Source organism: Enhydra lutris, unplaced genomic scaffold (assembly GCF_002288905.1).
Source record: "Enhydra lutris kenyoni isolate GAN:26980312 unplaced genomic scaffold, ASM228890v2 scaffoldscaffold9, whole genome shotgun sequence".
Taxonomy (NCBI): Eukaryota; Metazoa; Chordata; class Mammalia; order Carnivora; family Mustelidae; genus Enhydra; species Enhydra lutris.
This window is the reverse complement of record NW_019154093.1, coordinates 22,480,208-22,504,323: the sequence shown is the minus strand read 5'-3', so window position 1 is coordinate 22,504,323 and position 24,116 is coordinate 22,480,208. Positions and strand designations below refer to the sequence as shown.

At 57.9% G+C, this 24,116-nt stretch overlaps 1 protein-coding gene across 3 annotated transcripts; it reads right to left on the bottom strand.

Moving 5' to 3' along the window:
- Window positions 1-1,616: 1,616 nt before the first annotated feature.
- Window positions 1,617-24,116, bottom strand: LOC111143591 (podocan). Of its 3 annotated transcripts, XM_022497419.1 has the most exons (11): window positions 24,039-24,116; window positions 17,185-17,501; window positions 15,821-15,914; window positions 14,356-14,420; window positions 12,771-12,880; window positions 11,455-11,611; window positions 11,035-11,150; window positions 9,625-10,282; window positions 6,338-6,486; window positions 4,841-5,063; window positions 1,617-2,495 (listed from the first exon to the last, which is right to left on the bottom strand). In XM_022497419.1, the coding sequence occupies exons 2-10, from the start codon at window positions 17,494-17,496 to the stop codon at window positions 4,868-4,870; spliced, it is 1,857 nt and encodes a 618-aa protein (XP_022353127.1). In that variant the 5' UTR covers window positions 17,497-17,501; window positions 24,039-24,116; the 3' UTR covers window positions 1,617-2,495; window positions 4,841-4,867. The 3 variants fall into 3 exon arrangements, with proteins under 3 accessions (XP_022353127.1, XP_022353125.1, XP_022353126.1); XM_022497417.1 differs by lacking the exon at window positions 24,039-24,116 and having other exon boundaries at window positions 17,185-17,544; XM_022497418.1 differs by lacking the exons at window positions 1,617-2,495; window positions 24,039-24,116 and adding an exon at window positions 3,421-3,438 and having other exon boundaries at window positions 17,185-17,544.

Genomic DNA, 24,116 nt, shown 5'->3' with positions numbered 1-24,116 from the left:
CAAGTCTTGTGGGCGTAGCGACCGTACCATGGCCAGCATTTCTTTATTGGGCTAATAATATCAGCTTGTTGCTATGCAGACTGGCCCGACTGGGCAGCCTGTGTATGGTCAGACCTGTCCCTGCAGCCGAAGGATAGACAGGTCTAGCTGGCCTGGCAGCGAACGGGCCTGCCCAGGGAAGCCAGAGAGCAAACGAGCCTGTCCTGGGGGCTGGAATGAAGCCAGGCCTGTCTGAGCTGTCATATGCAGGAGGCAGAGTATGAATCGGCTTGCCTGGGGGCCTGGCTCCACAGCCACAGTGTGGACAGACCACAGAAAACAGTCCCCACAAGAGAGACAAATTTCCTCAAATAGTCTGGCTCCCTTTGGTGAATGCTTTGCTTTCAGGAGGGGACGTGCCCAAAGACATTTCCAGACTCTATCCCTCATTCTCCTCAGCCCCAGGAGGCCTCCAGGAGGCTCACAGGGGACATGGAAGAGCCCCAGCTACACAGCCAGTTCTGAATGTGCTCTGGGGAGAAGATGCAGCTTTGGGGTCTTGCACAGAGGAGCCCCCAGGAGACCCTGAAGTGGGGGGGTGGGGATGGGCATCCCAAAGTCCCTCGGAGACTCAGCAGGGCACTTGCCCGTGGTCCCACCTCCTGGTCCTGAACTACTTCCTATCCTCCTCCCAGGCCTGTAGTCTGAGGAGTCCATGAAGGGCCCTGATCCTAGAATCCCCGTTCCACTGCAGGGCCAGGGGCTAAAGGGTCTACCATGGGAACATCTTTCCCCCCATTAAGGCCTAATCACTGAAGAGAGGTCAGAGGTCAAGCTATCAGTCAGTCCCACAATCGTGTGGACTGGCTTAAACACCCCTTCCCCGTGTCACCTCTCTAAGGCCCTTTGAGCAATGGAGCCTGGCCCACCCCAAGGCAAAGCTGCTCTTCCTTGGGTTCAACAGGAGCATGCTTACCTGCCCCCAGGAGCAGGAGGGCACTACTTCCTGGGCACCCCTCCACTGTGGGGCGGCTCTGCTTGTCAGAGTTCCTTCTTTGCTCTGAGCCAGGTGCTCCCCCTCCGGGTTCCAGCTCTGGCATGTCCCTCACTGCTTCCCCGGTCAGAACTGCAAAGACCTGGGCCCCCAAGGAGCCTCTGCTCTATCTCCCGGGCCTGCCTCCAGGCTCTTTCCCACCCTGGCCATCCTGGGGACACCCCCGTCAGCACGCAGGTGGTCCTCCGGGAGAGCCTGAGGGGCCCAAAGCCAGGAGGTCCTTTGCTCAGATGCTCAGCCTCTGGAAGTACAGAGTGAGCTCACAAGCCCCGTGTGGTGGTCTTGGCCAGACCCGCCGACCCCCACCAAGGAGGCCTCAGGCCTCCTTACCTGTAACTAAACCCCACACCCCTGGACCTCTGCCTATGTGATGACTTGTGGGCCCAACAACTGAACTCTGCACCAACCCGTGCCTGTCTGGACGGGCCCTGAGGTTCTTGTGTCCTGCCCACCCCCAGCCGGCACCAGTCCAGTGCCTGGCAGGAAGCATACACAGACACGGCCATGGGCTGCCAGAAAGGGGTAATGCTTTTATATTAGTTTTTCTGTAACAAGAAAAATCAGCTTTGAGGTTTTTTTTTTTTATCTTTTTTTTTTTTTCTTAAAAAGAATTCCAAGTCCAAAGGCACCCAGAACTCCCCACAGGCCCAAAGAATAAAAAAAGGTATGTCATCAGGGCAGCTGGGCCCTTCCTCCTTGCTTGGCCCTGCCCCTCCACCTCACTCTTGCCCAGGGCCCCAGCTGCCCCAGGAGACTCCCTCTGGCCTCAGTGGGATCTCCGTCAAAGACGCATCTGTGGCCGGCCAGGGCATGGCGGGGAGTAACTGCCCCAGCAGTTGGGGACCAGGGCAAGCAGGCCAGGGCAGCCGTCCCAAAGGCAGGAAGAGGAACAAAAGTCAGCTTCTGTGAGTTCCAGAGCGTGGGGGGCCCCTGGCCACAGAGAGCACCAAGATAACTCTGTCTTTGGACGGACAGATGGCCGAGCAAACGGCAAGCTGTTCTGGCTGGTTCTGGCCGGGGCAAGATATGTTGGTGGCCAAAGCCACAGAGGACTGTTCACATGTGACTTGTGGGCCGGGGGGGGGGGCAGTGGCTGGGTATACATGTGGGTCCATGGTGAAGGGAGCAGGCATCCATGGGTGCCAGGGCAGGGTCAGACCCTTCCCTAAGTCTGCGTGAGTCCAGGGACATGACAGCACTGGAGGGCCTGGGCAGGGCATGGAACTGTTCGGTGGGCTCCGTGAAGCCGACAGTGTGTAGACGCGTCATGGTACCTGCACATGGGTGGCTGAGGGCGTTGCAGGAGCAGGTGGGGCTGGAGACTGTGTGCTCAGCCTGCGTGGTGGTGGCGGTGGGCGGCAGGGCTGGTAGGGGCGGCACTGGGGGTGTCTGTGAACATGGCACACCAGGGCTCACAGGGCACAGGTACGTGCTGCAGAAAGGGGTCCAGGGGTCCGTTGTCCTGCAGAACACGTGGAAGAGTCAGGGGTGGAACTGTCGGCTTTAGGGAGGTGGGCTCGAGCTAGGGGGCCTCCCTGAGGGGACTCCGCAGGTAGGAGGGGGAGTTACCCCTGGGGGCCCAGAGCCAGCAGGCTACCCACTGGGCAGTGTTCTTGCTGATGTGGCCAGGCCTTGTATGAACTAGAGGGCCTTGGGGCCCCTCTGGCCACTCTCCAGGGCCCCTTCCAGGCACCCCTATGCCCCCACCCCTGCACCCCCAATCAGTAGACCTGTCTGAGGCCAAGGGCCTCCAGAAGGGGCAGATTCTCTCCCACCCTAGGACTCCACAGCCCCCTCAGGGTTCACCCCCATCCCTGACCCCGGCTCTGCCTGAGGACAATACCTGCAGAGGAGGTCTCCACCTTCTCCTGGTGGGCCCCGCAGCAGAGAAAGGGGATTCCCAAGCATGGTGTCTGGGTCTGTTCTCCGCCGAGCTAGGATAACGACCCCATGCACACCCTTCTGTCAGCCCCACCTCCCTCTGTCATCTACCCATGGGGTCCTCACCACCACCCTGCAGTCTCCTCTCTGACCCAAGCCCCTCCTTTAAGTCAGTGTCCTAACAGTGGCCCCGGGGGCCCCTTCCCAGAGCCACAGCCTGACCCTGTGACCCCGTCCACAGCTCAGCTCACTCTGACCACGGCTCCCCTCCTGGCTACTCACCGCACCATGCCCACTCTCCAAAGTCCCTCTCCAGAGGCTCTGCCCACCCACCCTCCTGTCTACACCTCCTTCCCTTCCCAGACTGACCCCAGGGTCCACGACTGCAGTCATTCTCTTGCCAACACCCTCAACATCCTTGTTCCTTACCCTTCTGTCCCACACACCTGGCCAAAAACCCCGCCATGGATGGATCCTATGGTCCATCTTCTCCACACCCACCCCGGTCAGCTGAGCACCTCCTGCTGCACAGAGAAAACAGAAGGCGGAAGGCATCGGGCTGATGTGACTTCATGTCCAGCCACCAAGCCACTAACCTGTGTGTGACTGCAGCCACTTGGTCCTCCGTCCCTCCTGTCCCCGCAGAAGCACTGACCCTCCTGCCAAAGCCACTGGAGGCTGTCTGTGGGGCTAGCTTCGCCCTGCCCTCCTCTCTCACGTTTTTTACCCCCTCATCCAGGCCAGCCCCTCCCCATCAGCACTCCAACAGGCTCTGTTTCTGCAAAGGGCAAAGGTAAATGGAGCCCCCCCTGAAATCCGCACCCCCTTCCCTCTGCCACCCTCTCATCTCTTCACAGCCAAATTTCTTGACAGAGGTGCGGACCTTCTGTGGGTCTTCCTCTCCACAGCAACTTCCTCCACCCCCACTGCCCTTGAGGCCCCTCCCCCACGAGGTCCTGTCTGAGCTCCTAGTGGACAAATCTGCTGGGTCCTCCCTCCCGCTGCCCCTCAGCAGCACTGACGTGGCTGCTCTCTCTCTAAGGGCCTTGTTCGTGGGGACGCACGCGTCCTCGTGTGTGCACGCTTGTGCCTGCCCAGCACCTGCGAACGGTCCACGGAGCACGTGCCTGTGTGTCTGTGCACACCACACGTTCCACAAGTGTGTGCTCCGGGTGAGCATATGCGTGTTTAGACACACGTGTGAACATGGGTACATGGGTGTTGGTGCACTGTGTGCACACACGGGGTGCTTGTGTTGCACATGCGCATAAGCTCCCTCCATGGCAGCTGGGGTTTTCCTACCTCCTTCCCTTGCTGCTTCCCTCCAGCCCCTTCTGCAGGCATCCTTGCAGCGGGCCATGGCCTTGCACTCTCCTCAGGTGAGCTCCCCCAGCCTCCTGTGGCCTCGTACTATTTCCAGGCTGATGATGGCTGGACCCACATCTCCAGCCACTGACCCACACATCCAGCCCACACCTGGGCCGCCGCCTTAGGACCCCTAGGCCTTCTAATTCAATGTTTCTACCACCTCAACAAATCTGCTCCCCCGTACTATCATCTGCCCGGGGTTCCGAGTGAGGTCCGGGGGCTTGTTTTCTGCCTCACCTCATGCCAGGCAGGCTGACTCTGGTCTCTGGAGTCTGCGCATTGCCCCCCGCACCCCAGCCCCTTCAGGCCATCTGCTTGAGTGCGTCCTCACCTGCGGCTTGGGTCACAGCGGTAGCCTCCTCCAGGGCCCCCACATCCATTCCCTGCTTCCACCGTCCCAGCCCCTGTGCATGTCCCATCGGGGCACTCTTCGCTCTGGAGAGGCCCCTGCCTGTGCCGGCCTCCCATAGGCTGGCTAGCCCCTCACCCAGGGCCCACACTGGGGACAGGGACAGGACACTGATGGGGAGAGGTCAGTGCACCCCCCCACAGACCTACCTGTGTCACATCCAGTTCACCCTGTCACTATCGCCTCTCCTCATCCTCCTCATCCTCCTCATCCTCGTCCTCCTCGTCTTCCTCATCCTCTTCCTCCTTCAGCTGGCCCCGGTCCTTGGAAACGTCGCCAAACTCAAAGTTGCCTTCTATGTCCAAGACCTGCAGGTGCTTCAGCCTCCGGAACGCACTTTCCACCACGGAGCCCACAGCCAGCTTGTTAAACCTGTGCAGGCAGCCATGTGCGGTCAGCATGGGAGGCCTGGCCCTCAGAGTCCCCACCTCCACTCACCATAACAGGGAAAGGGGAGGGGACAGTTCTCCAGGAAGATGGTGCAGTAAGCACAAAAAGAGTCCGGGGAGGGGATCAGTGCTGAGAAGCAAGGTGCGTCGTGCAAGTCCCAGCTGTTCAGTGTGCCTACAGCTTACAGGGGAAGGAAGGGTGGATCCTGGGCCACTCATCTCCTACAGCGAGGGCAGGCCCCCATCTGCAAATGCTCCAAGACTGGGGAGTGACAGACTCCTCTCTGCCTGGGATCACCTCTCTCTGGGATTAACCCCAAGGCCTGGGGCTCCAGGCTTGCCAGCCTAGGCTTACCTTGGAGCCTGGTGTGGAGCAGCACACAGGCATGGCCAGGGTCAAACTGGGCCAGGGCCGCACTCAGGCTGAGGGGAGGCAGAGGCTGGGCTCTGATATCAGGCCGCCTCAACTCTTTGTGCCTTAGTCCTCACAGGACCCAACGCATGGGTCACACTGTACCCCCACCCAGCCTGGGGCCTGCTGGGCCACCAACTCCCTGGGGGTGCACATTCTGCCTTCTTGAATCTGCACTTTCTCTCTGAGTTGAGGGAGTAGTTAGGTAGGATGTTGGGAAGAACCACCCTGACTGCTGTCCTGAGGAATTGGCTCCCCCATTAGAATCATTCAAGGGGCACTTGGGTGGCTCGGTCGGTTAAGTGTCCAACTCTTGCTTTCGGCTCCAGTCAGGATCTCAGGGTCATGAGATCGAGCCCTATCTTGGGCTCCACGCTGGGCATGGAGCATGCTTAAGATTCTCTCTCTCCCTCTCCCCTTTCCCTCTCTCTGTCTTAAAAAATAATAATTCTAAACCCCCACAGCCCAGCAAGGACCTGAACATCTTCCATCTGCTGGCCTGCGTCTGAGGCCCAGGCTCAACCCCGGCCAGCTGTGGGCACAGCAGTCACCATGCTCTCGGGTACCCCTTCCTGCCACAGTAACATCAATAATGCCCCCACACATGGCTTGTCCAGGTTTTTGAAGCCCTTTTGCAAACCTATAAACCCCACCAGGCCTGGTCAGGACTGTCCCCACCCTTGAGAGCGGAGGAAACAGAGGCTGACAGGGGTTCTGGGATGTACCCAGGGTCACACAGCCAGTCAGCCGCGGAGCCTGCTTTGAACACCAACCTCTACCTGGGAGCTGTTCCAGAAGCCTCAGCTCTCCTGCCAGAGCCAGGCTGACCCCAGGAGCCCTCCTACCTGAGAAAGACCCCTTTGAGGTTTGGTGTGGAGTCGAAGGCACTGGCAGGCACGGAGCTGATCTTGTTGTTCTGCAGGTACAGGTACTCGAGTGACTCAGGGAGCCCCTCCGGGATCTCTGTGAGTTGATTCCCAGCGATATCCAGCAGCTGGATGGGTGACCAGGGGAGGCAAAGCACTTAATGTCTTGCAAAGATCCCACCCACCCCCCTGGTCTAACTAAACCTGATGATAAGCCTGTGAGGTGGGATCTAGAACTAGCCCCATTTTCCAGGTGGGGAAACAGAGGCTCAGAGAGGTTTTAAGAGATCTGTCCGAGGCCTGACAGCCTGTGTAAGGCTGAAACCCAAACCCTTGTTCTAACTATGTCCTCCCCAGCTCCTGCTGCCTTTCCACAGACATGACAGCCAAGATACCTGGGTGGCACAGTCCCTCCTCCTTAGCCTGCCTGTCACCCCATCAGACTGAAGACCCCAGAAGGGCAGAGGCCAGGGATCCTCCAGGCTTTGAATATCCCCACACTGGTCCGCTGCTCCTGCGGGGCCAGCTCTCTACCCCCAGCTCCCACCCTGATCCATCCTCAGGTCTGAGGACAGTGGGGGTGGGGGTTCATACGGGTGGGGCTGCTCATTCATGGGACTTCAGAGGCCACATGGGCAGGTGCTGGGAGCAAGGATTTGAGGCCCACAGTGACCCTAGCATGGCAGGCAGTCCTAGGCTGGCCAGTCTGAGTCATCACATGCCTAGAGAGCAAGCAGCAGGTGGCCAGGGAAATGGGGTGGTTTCCCCAGGGAGGAGCAAACGCCATAGGCAAGAGACGCAAGAGACCCGGGCGTGTATAGGCCCAGCTCCCTGCCTTTCCCTCAGGCCATCAGCACACAGTCGCTCTGACACACACCTGTGCCACACAGGTGCATTCCCTCATCTCTAATCTCCCTTCCTCACCCCAACAGGCTGGGGCTCAGGGTCAGGAAACTGGGAGCCATGACTCAAGATTCAAGAATCAAGAGGAAAACAAGCTTTACACACTTTGGGGAGCCTCCCTGTCACCTTCCTTACCCAGCAGGGCTCCCTGCTCCCCACTGTGTTCCCTCCACACAGCTCTTACACTTCCTCATTCATTCCAAACATCCTCAGTGCCAACGGGGGCCAGGGATATGGAATCCACAGAGATGCTGACCTCATCAGAGGTCAGGGTGATGGGGGAGATGGACACAAAATCTGATGACAGCTGGTAGAACTGGGCAGTGTGGAGGGAACCCAGGGAAGTGGCCTGACCCAGTCTTGCATCAGGGGAGTACAGCAGCCAGCACAGGTGGGGGCTCTGAAGCGGGGGAGGGGGACAGCTGCTTGTAGAAAGATCCAACAGTGTGAGGAAGAACCCACACACACAACAGACACTTCCTCCCTGACTGAAGTCACCCAGGCCACATCTGCCCCTCACTGAGGGCTTCCTGAAGGAGATGACACCTGGACTAAGTCCTAGGTGTATTACAAGCTCCAGGAGGATAGAGACCCTCCATCTGTCTTACTCCCTGCCAGGAGTTTCTAGGGCAGCTATGTCTGCACATGGTGGAGGCCTGGGACAGGCTGTGGAACGAATGAGTGAGCAGGTGTTTCCAGGGTGCTGTGCTTCCGCAGTGGGGCCAGGGTGAGTGACGCCTGGTGTGCCTGGGAGACTAAGGAGCCTGGCCCAGAGCAGAGGCAGGCCAGCTCTGACAACTGTGGCAAGGATTCTGTTCTGAATTCTAAGAGCCATCAGGAGCCATAGAAGAGTTCTGAGCAGGAGCGGAAGGTGAGCATGAATTTTGCAAGAAGCCACCAACTGCATATGGGATGTGGGAGTGGAGAGCTCCTATAGAGCTGGGGTCCAGCTGAGAAATGGGGATGCCTTGGCTTGAAGTATGGGCAGCAGGGATGGAGAAAAGTGACTTGAGACATGTGACGGTAGAATTGGGAGAGTTCAGTAACAATGGGTGTTGGGGGGGCAGGTGGTGTGTAAAGGGGGTATCAGGGGCAGCGTCCAAGTCTCCCGTGGGCAGCCCCTTCAGTGAATTAGAAAATGCAGGAGGAGGAGCAGGTGTGGAGGAGAGGACAATGGCATCTGGGCTCCTGAGGACAAACCAAGGGGGCCTGGGCCAGGCAGCTGGATCCCGGTGTCTGGGCCTCAGCAGGGCCATCTGGGTGAGGAGAGACCCCAGCTTAGCTGCTCCTGCGGGGCCAGCTGTCTACCCCCAGCTCCCACCCTGATCCACCCTCAGGGCTAAGCCCTGCCTGCCCACTGCCCAATCTGTGGGCTCTCTCCTCCCCTCCCCTTGGATATCCTCTTCCTGACAGCTCTCCCAAAATACAGGGACTGTGAGCCTACCTGTACAACATTGTACAGGTCCCTGGGGCCGGCAGTGAACCCAACAGAATAAAATGCCTGCCCCTTGTTCTAGCAGAAAAGCAGGCAACAAGCGAACAGACAGATGACCTGATGCCCAGGAGGGATGAGGACTGTGAGGGGAAAAAAAGCAGAGGAGGGTGACAGCTGGTGAAGGAAGATCTCCCAAGTAGGTGCATTTGGGCACAGCCCTGAGAGAGACGGTGAAGCAAGCTGGGGGGTTGAGGGGGGACATCTGGGGAAGGGCCCCCTTCCCCCCACAGGGCAACAGAATGGGGGCACTTCCTAACCTTGCAGCATCTAGGCCCTGCCTCCCAGACTTCTCTACTCGAGTTCCCTCTCAGCCCTCACTAAGTGGGACCTTTCGCTTACGGCCAGATACCCCGACTGACTCAGACTGTGGCCACAGCAGCCACACTCACTCAGCAGCCCCCCAACAACCCTCAGGTCACCTCCTCCAGCCCTCCTCGCCCTGTGAGGTCAGCCTGCCTCCCAGGCTTTCCCACCCTCCCCTCCCCCAGCCCAGCCTTTCCTAGTCACCTGCTCCTGAGCCTTCAGGTGGGTGAGCTTGTCTCTCCAGGGTCCCCGAACTGGCCCTGCGCCCCGGTCCTCCTGGACTGTGAGACCCTCCCTGCAGCCATGACCTCCCCAGATCCCCCACAGTCCTCTTAAAGCCTGTCCCTGCAGGGGCTGAGCTCAGCCTGGCCATACCAGCCACTCACTGCTGCACGCAGTGTGCCAGCCATACCTACTGTTTCCTTGGTCTAGCTGCTCCCCCCTCCCCCAAGCCAGGTCCTCCTGCCCACCCCTCAACTGAGCCTACAAGATGGGTGGGCTCAGGGCAGCCAGAGCAATAGCCCCCCACATGGGCACGACCCAGCCCCTTTCCCCACCCCCTTACCTGCAGATGGGACAGGTCGGCCCAGGCCCGGGGGCCCAGGGCCCGGCTGCGCAGGCGGTTGCCGGTGAGGTAAAGCTCACGCAGCTGGGCCATGCCGGCCAGCGCCCCGCGTGCCAGGGCGGCCAGCTCATTGCGCTTGACCTTCAGCACGTGCACATTGCGCGGCAGCCCCGGGGGTAAGGTGTGCAGCCGGTTACCCGACAGGTCCAACGAGCGCAGCAGGCGCAGCTTGCGGAAGGCATCGCGGTGCACGTGCGGGCTGGTGATGCGGTTGTAGCTGAGGTTGAGCTCCTCCAGGAAGTAGGTGGTGGCGAAGTCGTCGCGGCCGATACCGGTGATCTGGTTGTGTAGGATCATGAGCGTGCGCACGCGCCGGGGCAGGCCGCCGGGCACGCGCTCCAGCGCGTTGTTGTACAGGTGCACCGTGTGCAGCCGCTTGAGGCCCTGGAAGGCACGCGGGTGGATGCCGTGCGCGTGCAGCTGGTTGCTGTGCAGCAGCAGGTACTCCAGGCTGCGGATGGGCGTCAGCACGTCGGCGTCCACGCTCCGGATGGCGTTCTTCTCCAGGTGCAGGAGCACCAGGCTGCGCGGCAGGCCGGCGGGGACCCGTGACAGGTTGTTGCTGGACAGATCCAAGTACTCCAGGCTGGAGAGCTTCCTGCGGCAGAGAACGAGGACGGTGGGGTGTGGGCAGAGGCCCGCAGGGTGCTTGTTGCGGCCACTCCTCCCGAGGGAGACGACCGGGAACTGCTCTGCCCCCAGCTGACCCACCAGGGGACCTTAGTCCCCTCCAGCCTCTCCTTGGGGGTGATTCGATGCTCTCTGGGTGTGGGAAGACTCTAGCGTGGTTTCTGACACAAAGGAGAGCCTCTGAAGACCAATCGTTTAAGGCCTTTTGTGGCTACCCTGGGCCTAAAAAGTATGCTCCAGTTTCAACACTGTACCAAGAAGCCAGTCCCTGTAGATGTCTCACTGGCATTCTGGCGGGTCTTCTCTCTACATATCACTCGTTCTTGGGGACAGACATGTCAGTAGAGGGGCGCCTGGGTGGCTCAGCCGGTTAAGCATCGGCCTTTGGCTCAGGTCATGATCCCAGGGTCCTGGGATTGAGCCCCGCATGGGGCTCCCTGCTCAGCAGGAACCCTGCTTCTCCCACTCCCTCTGCTTGTGTTCCCTCTCTCACTGTCTCTCTCTCTCTCTATCAAATAAATAATCTTAAAAAAAAAAAAAAAAAGAAAGAAAGAAAGACAGACAGACAGACATGTCAGCCAAGGTAGGAGCCCCAAAGTTCCTTCTCCAGGAAGCTGGCCAGGAGCAGGCGGGTGAAGGGCGTGTGGGAGAGGGATGGCTGCCAATTGGGGAGCAGCTTCCCGGGTGCTGCGCTCCCACGAAGGGCCCAGGCGGGCTCACCAGAAGGTCTCGTTGTCCAGGCCCTCGTCGGTCAGGTAGTTGTTCTGTAGGTAGAGCTCACGCAGGTTGCTCAGCTCACTGAAGGCTCCTGGTGGGATCTTCTCCAGCTTGTTGTTCTGAGGGGTGGGATGGTTGGGAGGGGAGCATGAGGGAAAGCCAAGGGGCGAGGGCAGGGCCTGGGAATGAGACATGGAGAGGGGCCTGGGGAGCCAGGGGAAGAGGCCTGGGCGTGGAGCACTGTGCCTGTGGTATCGACAGCCGTGTACCTGGGCGTCTGCCTTGTTCTCCACAGCAAACGCTGTGCCCTCTGGCTTGTACCCAAGGCCCCACAGCCTCGCCACTGGGCCTAAGTGGGCCGGGGCTCTTCCCCCACTGCAGGGCCCTGCTCTTTGCTGCCCCTCCCCACGCTCTCCCTCCCACCTTGAGGTGCAGCTTATAGAGGGCGGGCGGCAGGTGCTTGGGCACGTGGCGCAGGAAGTTGCTGGACAGAATGAGGATCTCCACGTTGCTGGAGCCGTTGAACATGTTGTCTGGCAGCCCGGCATCCGCCAGCTTGTTGTTGTGCAGGTACACAGACCTGAAGGACAAGGCAAAGGTCCTCACCCTCACCCGGGCTCCCCTGCCCACCAGCTTACCTGGTGAGCCTTCAGACCTTGCTCAGGTTGAACCAGGGCCTAGAAAGGGTACACTCTTTCCATTTGAAAAACCTCAGACCCTACCTAATCCAGTGCCCCCTACACAGCAAGGAGACCAAGGGACCACTGGAGGTTGCCACACACGTCAGTGGCAGCTGACCATCTGTGCTCCCCCTCATCTGTGCTCCTCTACACCCTTCAACAGTTCTCAGTCACTCCCTGACTGTGGCAGCCCCGGATCCCTGCCTGGCATCTCCACGCAGCTGACTCTGAGTTCTGTGGGACTTCCTGCAGACGGGGACCATCCCTGCCACCTCTTTGTCTCAAGTGTCCAGGACAGGGCCTGGCACAGAGGAAGTAACCTCTCACTCATTCAGCAAATATATAGTGAGTGTCCCTAGGGGCCAAGACTGTTCTAGACTCTGAAGATGTAAACAGTGGACACAACCAACAGGACCTTGCCATCATGTGCTAACATATGAGAAGGAGCAAAGACCAGAAATCAGAGAAATAGCAGGTATTTAAACATAGTAGATATTCTAAATATAGAAGATATAACTCATTCTTGCTGTGTGACCTCTCTTGGGCCTCAGCCTTCTCATCAGTGGGATGGGACCACGAACAGTGACCCTGGCTCCTCTGGGGGATAGAGACAATCGAGTGAGGTGACAGATCCAGGGACAGAAGCAGCACTGGCAGTTGGCAGTACCCCCCAGCACCACTCTGCCCTGCTCACACACCTCTGCTAGGAGGCCTCACTCCTCCCAAAGCAGCTCTCAGTGAGGGCCCGCTCTGCTTCTTGGAAGATGCTTCCTTCCCCCACAGGCTGGGGAAGGAGGGAAAAACCCTTGCCCAGCTCCCCACAAGTCCATAGACATCACTCTCTGATCTTGTCTCCTGGACGGTTTCCTCTCAGGCTTCAGATCCTGCAGCCCCCGGGCAATACCCATGCCCATAGCCCTGAGCCAGGGGCATCCTGCTTGCCCTGCCCGGCCTTCCCCTCTTCCAGGGCCTGTCTGGGCTTTCTATGCCTTGCTCAGGGCTGGGAGTGTCTGTCTCAGCTCCTCCATCTTCCCCAGCCGGAGCTGTCTGACTCCTCACCTCAAGTTTGGCTTCTGGCCGAAGGTGAGCCCGTAGATCTTGGTGAGATAGTTGGCAGCAAAGTCCACACTGATCAGGGTGTTTGGCAGGAATCGGGGTGCCAAGGTCAGCTGGAATGGAAGAGTTGGGGAAGAAAGACCAATGGAGGGCAGAGGCAGACTCGGTCCTGCCGCCATCTGGGCCCTCCAATTTGCCACCTGCTTTTAACCAGAGCCATCTTTCTCAACTGGAAATCCATCCCATTCCCCTGATATCATAAAAACAGAACTTGCATAGCTCCCCTCAACTCTGACCATTCAAAGCCCTCTAGGCCTGGCCCCTGTCCTGTCCTGCTGTCCTCCTGGTCTCTCCCCTCAGAGCTCCCCAGCACAGACCCTCCGTGCAGTCACTGTGAGGACCCACACTTTCCCAGACACCCCCGCCCCCGGCCCAGTGTCTAGCCTTCATTCATTCAATCGTAGGCCCTGAGTCTACAACACTGCAGTCCTGGTTCCCAGTGCTGGACATGTCCTGGGGAACAAAACAGGGAAGTGTCCCCATCCCCACCCCCAAAGCTTACATCTTAGTGGAGAAGACAACGAACAAGGAACAAAAGTATAGGATAGGGTTGACAAGTTAAAACAGACCAAAGACGGAACAACTGGGTTGGGTGCTCAGGGAACAAGGGACACTTAAGGCATGAAGGCACCACTAACGCCATCTGAGGGGAGAACACCCATGGCGGCAGGGGCAGTGAGTATAGGCCCTGCTGGGGGGCTGCCTGGTTTGGGAGCTGGAGTAGAGGGAGTGAGTGGGAATGGGAGTTGCGAGGCCCACACATAGGCCCTCCAACCACAGGCCATGGGGGAAAAGCGTGACTTTCATTCTGGGTGGAAAGGGAAGCTTCAGGAATGTTTGGGCTGGGGACAGGGGATGGAAGGGTAGAAGCAAGGGTGATTTTTAAAGGTCACTCTGGCTTCTCTGAGGAGAAGGAGCAGCGAATGAGGAAACAGGGCCATCCAGGTGGGGGCTGTGGACCAGGGCCAGAGGGGAGCCAAGGGCTTGCAGTGGGACGGGGCGTGGCTAAGCAAAGCACCCAGGATTTGTGGCTCAGACTCGGATTCGAGTCTCGAGTGGGAGGAGTAGAAAGGGCTGGGGACAGCCACTGGACATGGCCATGATGCAGATGGGTACTAAAGCCCAAGGAGGGGATGGGTCACCTTGAGAGAGCTCAGAGGGAAGGAACCAAGACAGAGCCCTGGGACACACCAACTATTTTGAAGTTGAGTGAGTGCCTTTTTGCCTCTTCTCATGCTGTCTCTTCAGCAGTGCCTCCCCCTTAGGGCCCCTGGCTGAAGTCCTGTTACCCTTCATGGTCCTGCTCAAATGCCGCCTCCTCTAGGAAGTGTTCCAAGTAGACCCTCACTAGTGGGAATGAGCTGTCACTCCCTACACTTCTGTAAGCCCTGGGCCTCTGTTTTCATTATCTGGCCACTCTGATCCCAGGGCCAACGTCTGAGCAGCAATGGGGACCCAGCTGCCACCCTAGTAAAGGCCTTGGTAAAAGTTCCCTGAGCTCAGCCCCAGACACCAGGGGGCCCCTTACCTTGTTATTGGCCAAGTACAGGTAATTGAGATTGGTCAGATGCTCAAACGCCTCCTCCGGGAGCCCTTCAAAGGACAGGCATCGGTCAGAGCCCTGGATGAAGGAGATGCTACAGGGCATACAGCACGCCACCAACAACCCCCACAAGGCCCACCCCACTTTCCAGGACTGGGGAAGGCTCCCCCTTGAGGCAGGTTGGGTTCTGATCCCTTTCCGACCAGTCCCAGCAGGCCTACCCAGCCCCCTTTTCTTTCCCTTTGCTCACAGGAGCCCTGGCTCTGAGGAGCAGGTGGAAAGGGCTCAGAAATGACCGATCCTTCACCTGCTCGGGGCCACCCCAATGGGGAAGGGTGTTCATCAGGTCAGGCCACAGGGCAGAGGACCCAGCACCGCCCCTCCTCACCAGGAAGGAGTGCTCCCCTCAGGTGCGGCCCAAGGGGGTCACAGACCCTCCTGATACCCAGCGGCAGGGCAGGGCAGGGCAGGGGCCCCCTGCACCTCCCCACCACCTGGCCCACCCCTGTCCCAGCTGGCAGATGTGGTGTCAGGACTCGACTGTCGCTGGGAGCCCAGCCAACCTGGCCCTTCTCCAGTCCGTAGGCCGGCCTCTGACACTCAGTTCCGGTCTCCCAGCCCCTCAGATGCTGGGACTCACCCAAGTATCTAAGGAGAGGGAACAGTTATATAAACTGTGCAGCACCCCTCACCCTCGGGGAACACCCTGCTGCCGCTGGGAAAAGTGATGGCCACCCAGAGTGTCCAGCTCCAGGAAGGATGCTGCTGAGCCAACTGCTAGGGGGAACAAAGCTGTTACAGTCGTTATCGTGGCTATCCTATAAGCTCACTAGGAATTAAAAAATGCAAAGAAAAAAGACTAGTTTAGAACGTGGCGATGGTTGTTCAACTGTATAGACTTCCCAAAACTCATCAAATTGTACTTTTATGTTGGGTAAACCTTACAGTATGTAAGTTAGACCTCAGTAAAGCTGTTTTTTTTTTTTAAAGTGAAAAGAAATATACCAAAATATCAATACTGATGAACTCCACGTGGCAGAATTATGAGTAAGGTTTTTCTTTTCCATTTCATTTTCTACATTTCCAAATTTTCTGTTATAATCATAAATTGTGTTTGTATTGGAAAAAAAAATAGCCTTTTACAATTGGAAGATTCTATGGCTCTTTGATTTTAAAGGCCTTCTGTGAATCTACCTACGAGTCTCTGACAAAGGTCCTGGGAATCGAAGCTTCTCTGAAGCCTGTCCCGTGACCCGACACCGAGCACTCAGGCACACCCGGGTTTGGGGGGCTCTCAGGTAACCAGAGAGAGACCCGTTGCCCATGGGGTCCTGCTGCCAGCCTGGCCCTGCTGTTTCCCATATCCCTGGGTCCTCAGGGCAGAGCTCTTCCCATGGGCGCCCGGTCCCCCACCTGGTGTCCCGGGCCCGGGCTCTGGGGGATTCCTCACCTCGGGAAGTCAGGCGATTGTTCTGGAGGTTCAGAGTTTCCAGCCGATGCAACCTGGAGAGCTCCCGGGGGTAGATTTTCTCCAGCTGGTTGTTCTGGGAGCAGGGGACAGGGGTGGTGAGGGGGCCTCACTAGAGGCCCAGGGCTCTTGCCTCAGTAGAGGCTCACCCCCACCCAGTCCCAGGAGCCAGTCCCTCTGTTGGGCACCTCCCTTGGGGTTCTCCACCATGCAGATAGATCTGTGGCTGGCTAGGGCTGGGTCTAAGCATGGGGAGGCCTGGCAGGAACCACAACAGAGAGCAGGTCCCACCTTCTAGAAGCCCATCATGGGCATTTATAGACAGTGCAAACTTGGAGTGCATCTCCGCTCCCTTCATGTTCCTACTTGGTGACAGGCATCCCCAGCCCATCTTCCCCACCCCAAGCCAGAAACTACTTTGGGTTCCCTTTCTTAAGGGGGAAAAACCTGTGGTCCTCACTCCTTCTGGAGGGCTTCAAAACCTGGGTGGGGTGCCACCTCCTCCAGAAGCCTTCCTGAATTGGATTGGGGGCTAGATTAGGAGCTGCTCCGGGCCCTGCTGCACTAGCCTTCTGTTTCCAGCTGTTATCTTGACCTGTCTAGATCTCTGCCTCCCTAACAGACTGAGTGTTCCCTCCATGCACAGCACCTGACCCAGCCCCAGAGGTGGAGAGCAGGTATCCAGGAGATATTTTATGAATAAATGAGTGGATGGACCAACAATGAGTGTTGTGTCCCTTTCCCTCATAGGCTACCCTGGCCTTGGGCTCCCTCACCATCAACCTGGACCCCTCAGGTTGGGTGACAAAGGACAGGTCCCTTTCCCTTCACTGGGCTTGACCTCTGGGAATGAGTACAACAGCTCCTCGTGCTCCCCCAGGGCTCCTGGGCCACACAGAACTGGTCGTGGCTGCCAGCACTCCCAGAGTGCTGTGTCCCACTTCTCAAAATCTAGCCTATACCCCAGCCAGAGACTAGTCTATCCTCTGAGCCCCCAGAACACCCTATCAGGGTGTTCTCTTATATTCCTGGCCTGCAACAGTGTCTGGGGCATCCTGTCTATTCAGAGGGTCAGCTACCAGATGGCTCTGTGTCCATTTTTCCCAGGGTCTGACTCTGCTGAAGGGTCTCAGCCCTGACTCCTTCAGGTGGAATAAGGCAGGTGTAATAGCACAGTACTCTGTGACGGGGGCGTCAGAGCGGGGAGCGCCCTAGCACACTGAGTCGGGGGGTGCCACAAGTACTGGGGATTCTGGATGAGCTGGGGGCTGTGGGCAGGGGGTCAGGGACAGGAGCTGCAAGTGTAGGGGGCAGCCCCGTGGCCGCTATTGCGAGGCCCGCATCACCTGCAGGGACAGGTGGTTGGTGTGCTCAGGCAGGTCCCCTGGGAACTCGCGCAGGTCGATGCCACCGCAGTCCACAACACCTTCCTGGGAGCAGGCACAGTCTCGAGGGCAGTTGATGGTAACAGGGCCACGCCCTGGCTCCTCGGGGCTCAGCACCAGCACTGGCCCCTCCTCCACAAATTCATTCTCGTCAGGGCTCAGGCTGTGGGTACCACTTCGGCCAAAGCCTGGAGACCTCGCTGTGCCCACCGGTCCCAGCTGCAGCTGCGGTGGCAGCAGCAAGAGAAGCAGCAGTGTCCTGCTCTGGGCCATGGTACCTGCGGGTACAGCAGACACAGGGCAAGGGCCCACAGAGGTCATAACGGCGCCCTCCTGGGGTCCTGGGCACAATCTGATCTGCTGACTGCCACCCTCCCTTCCCCACTTTCCTACCCGTCATCAGGAGGCAAGTCAGCAACCCTTACTGGGCCTGGCCCCAAGGAATCTGTACCCCCACTTCACAGACAGGGAAGCTGAGGCCCAGGACGAACTGTGACTTGCAGGGCTTGGCTGGGACTTTACGGAGCACTTGCTGCCCTGGCACAGGCAGGGCAGGAGGATCTGTCCGTCCTCCAGAGCCACAGGGAGGGCCATGGTGGGCCTGGGATTCTAGGCTGTTCCGGACTTGAGCCTGTCTCTCTTCCAATACCCCCACCCCAGGTATACAAGTCTACCTAGCAGATCCTCTCTCCAGGCCTTTGCACATGCTGTTCCTTCTGCCTGGAGTGCCTTGCCCCTCTGTGCAGTCAGCAACTTTAAGAACCAACATCAGTGTTGTAGCTCCTGGTAAGACCCTGAGCTGTCGAAGGGCTCTCCCTTACTGGGTTCCCTAGGGAGGGGCATGAGTTGGGTTGGGTTGGATTGTGAATATGTGAAGTTGTCTTTCTCCCATAGAGGGTGGTGAGCCACTCTCAGGTTCTGGGCAGAGGCGCAGCTCAGAGCGAGCACAGAGCTGGCCTCAGTTGAATGGAGCTGCTACCATTCCCAGGACCTTCCCAGTCCCTTCTTCCCGTTGTTTACACCCTCAGCTGGCCTGCTGTGTGCAGGTGACTGCTGCTACCTGCGAGAGACCACTCCCCAGCATGGTTCCCTAAGGCAGCACAGGCGGGGGACTGGGGCTGGCCTCAGGCCATGAGGAAGATGCAGGGGTCCCCATCTTCTAGGCAGCGCAGGGGCCTAGTTGGGCTCCGGGCTGGTCCCTGGAGTTCTCTTTACAGAAACTCACTTAGCAAACATCTCTGGGGAATGCTAAGTTGTGACAGGCCACAGCTCGGGTACACCTACTCTCTAGAGTCCCACAGACCCCAGTTTGAGCTCCCCTCCAGCACTTAGGAGCTAGGACCTCCCGGAGCCAATTTCCCCATCTTACATTGCAGACCATACATCCCAAACCACAGCGTCTGTGTGGGGTTGGCATGGTAACATATGGGAAGCTCCTGGTGCCTCCTAGAGGCTGAGGTGTGTCCATCACTCTGCTATGGCAATTATAAACGCAGGTGCACACTAAGCCCTGCGCCCGGCTGGCAGCGGGGGCTAGGGGTGTGTGTGTCAGTTTGAGGCCCTTGCCCTGGCACTAGACTGGGGACCACAGCCCACACAGCAGTTAGAAAGGCCTGAGATGCTGGGCCTAGGGAAACGGGGCACTTGCCACCGCTGCCCATGTCTGGTTAGGAAGGCTGGTGTGGGAGCAAGACAGCTGGGGTTGTAGTCAGCTCTGGCTCTGTTTTGTCACCCACTAAGCCTCGGCTTCCTCATTGTCCATGGAGGTTACCAGAGCTGCCCTCATGGCGAGACTGTGAGAGTCAGGACAGAGAGAGGCACATACTGTACACCATATGTGCTCAATAAACATTAGCTCTTCCTACCACTTGTATCTGTGGGCACGGCCCACTCCAGAAGCCCCTGCTTCTTCCCTTTCTCTTGTCCAAAACCTGCTCGTGTTTGCAGTCCAGCCCCAGGCCCAGCTCCCCACAGATTTGCAGATTCCAGCCTTCCATGAATTCCGGCTGCCCTGTGGCCATTAGGACGTTTCAGACACTGCTTTGTCTCACTCGCTGGCCCAGCCAGCTCTCCAAGGTAAGGTCTCGTCTGCCCTCAGCCCTGTGCTGGCACAGGGAACACAAGTGAGGTGGCAAATTTCCCTGCCCTCAGTCTGGAGGCGGCAGCAGAGCCCAGTACAATAACTCCTGCCCTATCCTCCACCCCAGACTGGGTGAGCTCTCTGAGGCCCCGGAGAGAAAGGTGTGAGGACAGAGAAGATGGGCAGCATCTAGGCTAGTTAGAATCCATGTAGGTCGAGGAGGCCTAAGCAGACTCTGATCCCAGCCCCTGACCTGGCAGGAAACCAGGGAGCCTAGCACACACACAGCTCCTGGGCCCCAGGGATCAGGTGGCAGCAGGACATAACTTGCCGCAGCCTGGCCCTGCGCCCACCCTACCACACCCCTGCTGCCCCATCCCTGACCCAACGGGCCACTAATCCTCAACCCATCTACAGCCCATCACTCCCACGCACATTATAACCCTTCCACTCCTACCCCCAACCAGCTCAACAGCCTGCAGCCCCTGAGAGCCATCAGCATTAGACCAGAGTCCACCTCCCTGCCTATCTGTGTGACTCCAGACCAGGGCTCTGGGAGGGGGAGTGTGGGCACAGGCCCAAACCCCAAATCCATGAGGGCAGGGGGCCAGGGAGGACGATCCTTTCCACATATTCTGTGCACTCACTGGACCAGCTAGTTTTTAAGATCTATACACTGTCTCTGTCAAAGTAATTTATATTAACATTATGAGCCATACTGAAAATGCTATCACCATCACTTCATAGATGAGGGAGATGAGGCCCAGTTGGGTTGGTCAATGTGACTCAGCTGTCAAGTGGTGAAGCAGAGTTAACCCTGGGGCCCTTCCCTGGGCCAACCAAAGCTGGGCACAAAGGGCCCAGACAGACCACTCAGTTTGGTTCCTGCCCTTAAGAAGCTCACACCTGCCGTTCCAATGTGGTGGCCACATGGGGCTACTGAGCACTTAAAATGTGGCTAGTCTAAACTGAGAGGGGCTCTATGTGTAAAATGTAGTGTACATGGATTCCAAAGACTAGTACAAAAAGGGATGTAAAATAGCTCATTATTAATATTAGTGATATCTCATAAAATATTTATTTTTATATTGATTATATATTTTGAATAATTGAGTTAAATAAAATAAATTACTAAAATTAATTTTACCTGTTTTATTATTTTTTTAATGTGGCTTCACATTACATATGTGGCTTGCATTTATGGCTCACGTTCTATTTCCTTTTTTTTTAAAAGATTTTTATTTATTTATTTGACAGACAGAGATCATAAGCAGGCAGAGAGGCAGGCAGAGAGAGAGAGAGTGAGAGAGAGAGAGAGAAGCAGGCTCCCTGCTGAGCAGAGAGTCTGATGTGGGGCTCAATCCCAGGACCCTGAGATCATGACCTGAGCCGAAGGCAGAGGCTTAACCCACTGAGCCACCCAGGCGCCCCTCACGCTCTATTTCTATTGAACGGTCCTGGCATGGACGCTAGATGTACACTGAGTATTACAAGCCTGGTGTCATCGGAGGTGTGATGGAGGGAAGCTAGAGTCCACAGGGGGCCAGAGCAAAGCTAACCATGCCTGGGGTCAAGAAGGCTTCTCTGAAGAAGTGATGCCTTATCTAGCCGTGAAGGACGAGTATCGGGCAAAAGGGGAAAAGTGACATAAGCAAGGAGGTCTGCAGGTACAAAGGGCCAGGTGCAAGGGAGCCCATTTGTGACCTCCACAAACCTCCATGGAGTGTCTGCTGAGTGTTGGGGATGGGGAGTGATGCAGGTGGACAGTCCAGGCCAAGAAGCCAGGAAGCCAGGTTGGGGAGAGTGATGCTTAAGATCTTAGGAAAGATGAGGAGCCACTGCCCCAGGAGTGTGGCATAGGTAGGTTTATGGATGGACCAGTGGGGAGCTCTTTGAGGCCGTGCAACGGTACAGGTGAGGGGTAGTAAGCCTGGTCTGGGTGGAGAGAGGTGCTAGGATGGGAAGGAGGAGTTGGATTCACAGGAGAGGGAGGAAGAACACACCAGGCTTGGAGGGTCCCACCTCCTCCTCTGGACCTTGGAATGCTGGCAGTCTCAGCTCTACCACCTGGATTTCTGTGTGGCCTTGGCCACGTCATGGCCCATCTGAGTCTCAATTTGTTGTTGCTGTTGTTCTAAGAATGTTGAGCGAGATTAGCCTCCAAAGCCCCTTCTGTGTGCTCAGCCACGTTGGGAGCTGTGTGCAGAAGAGCAAAGGAGGCCAGGCCCTGGTCTATGCACATCCTGAGTGAGGAGCCCCCCAGTGAGGAACTCACACACTGGGACAGCAAATGGCCAGTAAGAGGAGCAGCTCGGCCTGCAGTGAGCTCTTTCTCAGGGGGAGCACTTGAGCAACAGAAGGACACGGGTTCCACTCCTGACTGCTATGTGAGTCTGGATAAGTCACTTCATCACCTGAGCCTCCGTTTACTAGCCTGGGCAATCCTCATGAGGATGAAATGAAATGACATGTCCATCTGATGTTAGCCTCCAGCAAGTGTGACACACACACAGGGTTGCTGTTACTGAGGAAGTCCCTGGGACCTACTGCCTCTCACCCCACCTACCACCCCTGGGGAACCAAACCTCAAGGCCCAGAAGAGCTTAAGTGGAGGATTAAGGCAAGACTAGAATAAGGGGGGCGCCTGGGTGGCTCAGTGGGTTAAGCCTCTGCCTTCAGCTCAGGTCATGATCTCAGGGTCCTGGGATGGAGCCCCGCATCGGGCTCTCTGCTCAGCAGGGAGCCTGCTTCCCATCCCCTCTCTCTGCCTTGCCTCTCTGCCTACTTGTGACCTCTCTCTCTCTCTGTCAAATAAATAAAATCTTAAAAAAAAAAAAAAAAAAAAGACTAGAATAAGGAAAGGGAAGGGAGACCCAAATCAGGACACAGATCCTCCGCCCCAAGCAGCACCTTCCTTCTCCACTCAAATACTGTAGAAGTTCACTAATCACCCACTTTGCACTGGGCCCCAGATAGCTGCGTCTCACTGTCTTTAGTTCTTCAGGGCACCCACAGTACCCTGGCTCCCTGCACCCTGCACGATTCAGCAAAGCCTTTCTGACTCCCCAGGCATGGCAGGTGCTCAGGAAATGCTTGTTGAATGAAGAAATGAATTTGTGAAAGGCAGAGTTGGAAAAGATTTGCCCCCTCAATTTACAGATTAGCATGTTGAAGTTAAGGCCAGAATTAGAATTTGCGTCTTCTGACTCCTGCCCAGAGCCTTGAATTGCTCTTGAAGGCGGAGTCGGAGCTCTCCAGGGAGACAAGGGGGAGGAAAAGTACTCCACAGGATGGGGAAAGAGGGAGATGCCTTTAAAGAAGGGTAAACAGGATGAGACAGGGGATGAGGTTAGGGCTGGAGGTCCAAGCCTCCGGGGGTGTCAGCCACTATGCTAAGGTGCTGGTGATAAGGAGCCATCAAGCGGACCAGGCAGGTCATGGTCAGAGGTCTTATGTATGACTCTACAGGCCTAAAGGTGCCACCATTAGTCACCCATTCCCTGAGATTCAGATAGAGCCAAGTATGTTCCCACAAGATTTCGTGAAAACAGCCACATGAATCTTAACATTTCTTAACTTGCACCCGAGTGCGAGGCTCGAGTAGTCTGGGCCACGGGCCCTAAAAGGGGACATGACCACCCAGAGGCTCTCGCGGTTCACAGCAGTGGTGCCTCTCAGAGCCGCTAGACCACAGCTTCGCTTTCCCCCGCCCGCCCGAGGTCCACAAGCAGCCACTGAGGTTGCGGGGGCCTCAACAGATCCGTGATGCATTCCAAGTGCCAGAAGCGCATCCCTCTGTGCCTTGGGGACCAGGGATGGTCGGAGCCTCGCCTGCTCCTCTCCTTAATTTCCCGGTGCAGCTGCCTCGCACCCGGAGATCCCGCGGCTGCCCGGAGCTTGCCGCCGCCGCCGCCGCCACCTCCTCTTCCACCTGACGGCTCATCAGGTATTCTAACCATCCCCACCCCCCGCCCCCAAGCCTGGCGATTCAAGGACCAACAACCTGGGACTTACCCCGATTTAGAGGGAGGGCGCCGACCTCGCTTCTCTAGCTCCGCGTGCCCTCCCCACCCCACCCTCAGTCCAGCTGTCCCCGCGGGGAGCCAGCGGCGTAGACAGACAGACAGACGGACACCAGGTGCCAGCTGTGAGCTCTGGCTGGGCGAGTGCGCGCCGCGGGGCTGGGGAGCCGAGCCTCGAGCGCGTCCAAGCCGTGGTCTCGGGGGCTCCGCCACACCTGTCCACGCTTCCCAGAAGCATACCTCGGCCCCTCCCTAGGCCTCAGTTTCTCCGTCTGTAACCAGGTTGAAGGGTGAAGTAGCTGGGGTAAGCTGACGTAGAAAGACGCGCGTCTCTAAGTGCAGGGGTCCACGCCCCTCCCCAGTTCCACCTGCCCCCACATTCCCTGTCACCCGCCCGCGTCCTTCCACTCCCCCCTCCCATCCGCCCTCAGATTCTTTCCAGATGTGCGCAGCGGGGGGGCCCGGGGGCCGGGACCAGTCTCTAGCCCGCGAGGAGAAAAGGCCCCCGCCTGGGTCGCGATCGCGGAGGGGTCACACGCCCGAGTTGGAGCTCTCGGCCGCGCACTCGGTGCACCGCTCCCACCTAGGGGGCCAGTGCGGCGGCCCCGCCGGGGGTAGCTGCGGGAGCTGTACGGACCGGGCGGGGACTTGTGAGTCCGCCGCCCCAGCTCGGCCCAGACCCCTTGGCCCACCCGGCCGCCCTCGCCGGGTACCTGCTGCGCCCTCCGGCCGCGCCGCGCCCAGCCGGCGGTCCGCGCTGTCCCGAGTCTCTGCGCTCCGCGGGCGCGGGC

Excerpts from the sequence above, each read along its gene's own strand:
- LOC111143591 (XM_022497417.1), bottom strand. The coding sequence starts at position 17,544 with ATGACCTCTGTGGGCCCTTGCCCTGTGTCTGCTGTACCCGCAGGTACC. Across the intron at positions 15,915-17,184 it reads CCAACCACCTGTCCCTGCAG|AACAACCAGCTGGAGAAAAT; the intron begins GTGATGCGGGCC and ends CCCTGCTCCCAG. Across the intron at positions 14,421-15,820 it reads CAATCGCCTGACTTCCCGAG|GGCTCCCGGAGGAGGCGTTT; the intron begins GTGAGGAATCCC and ends TGTCCTTTGAAG.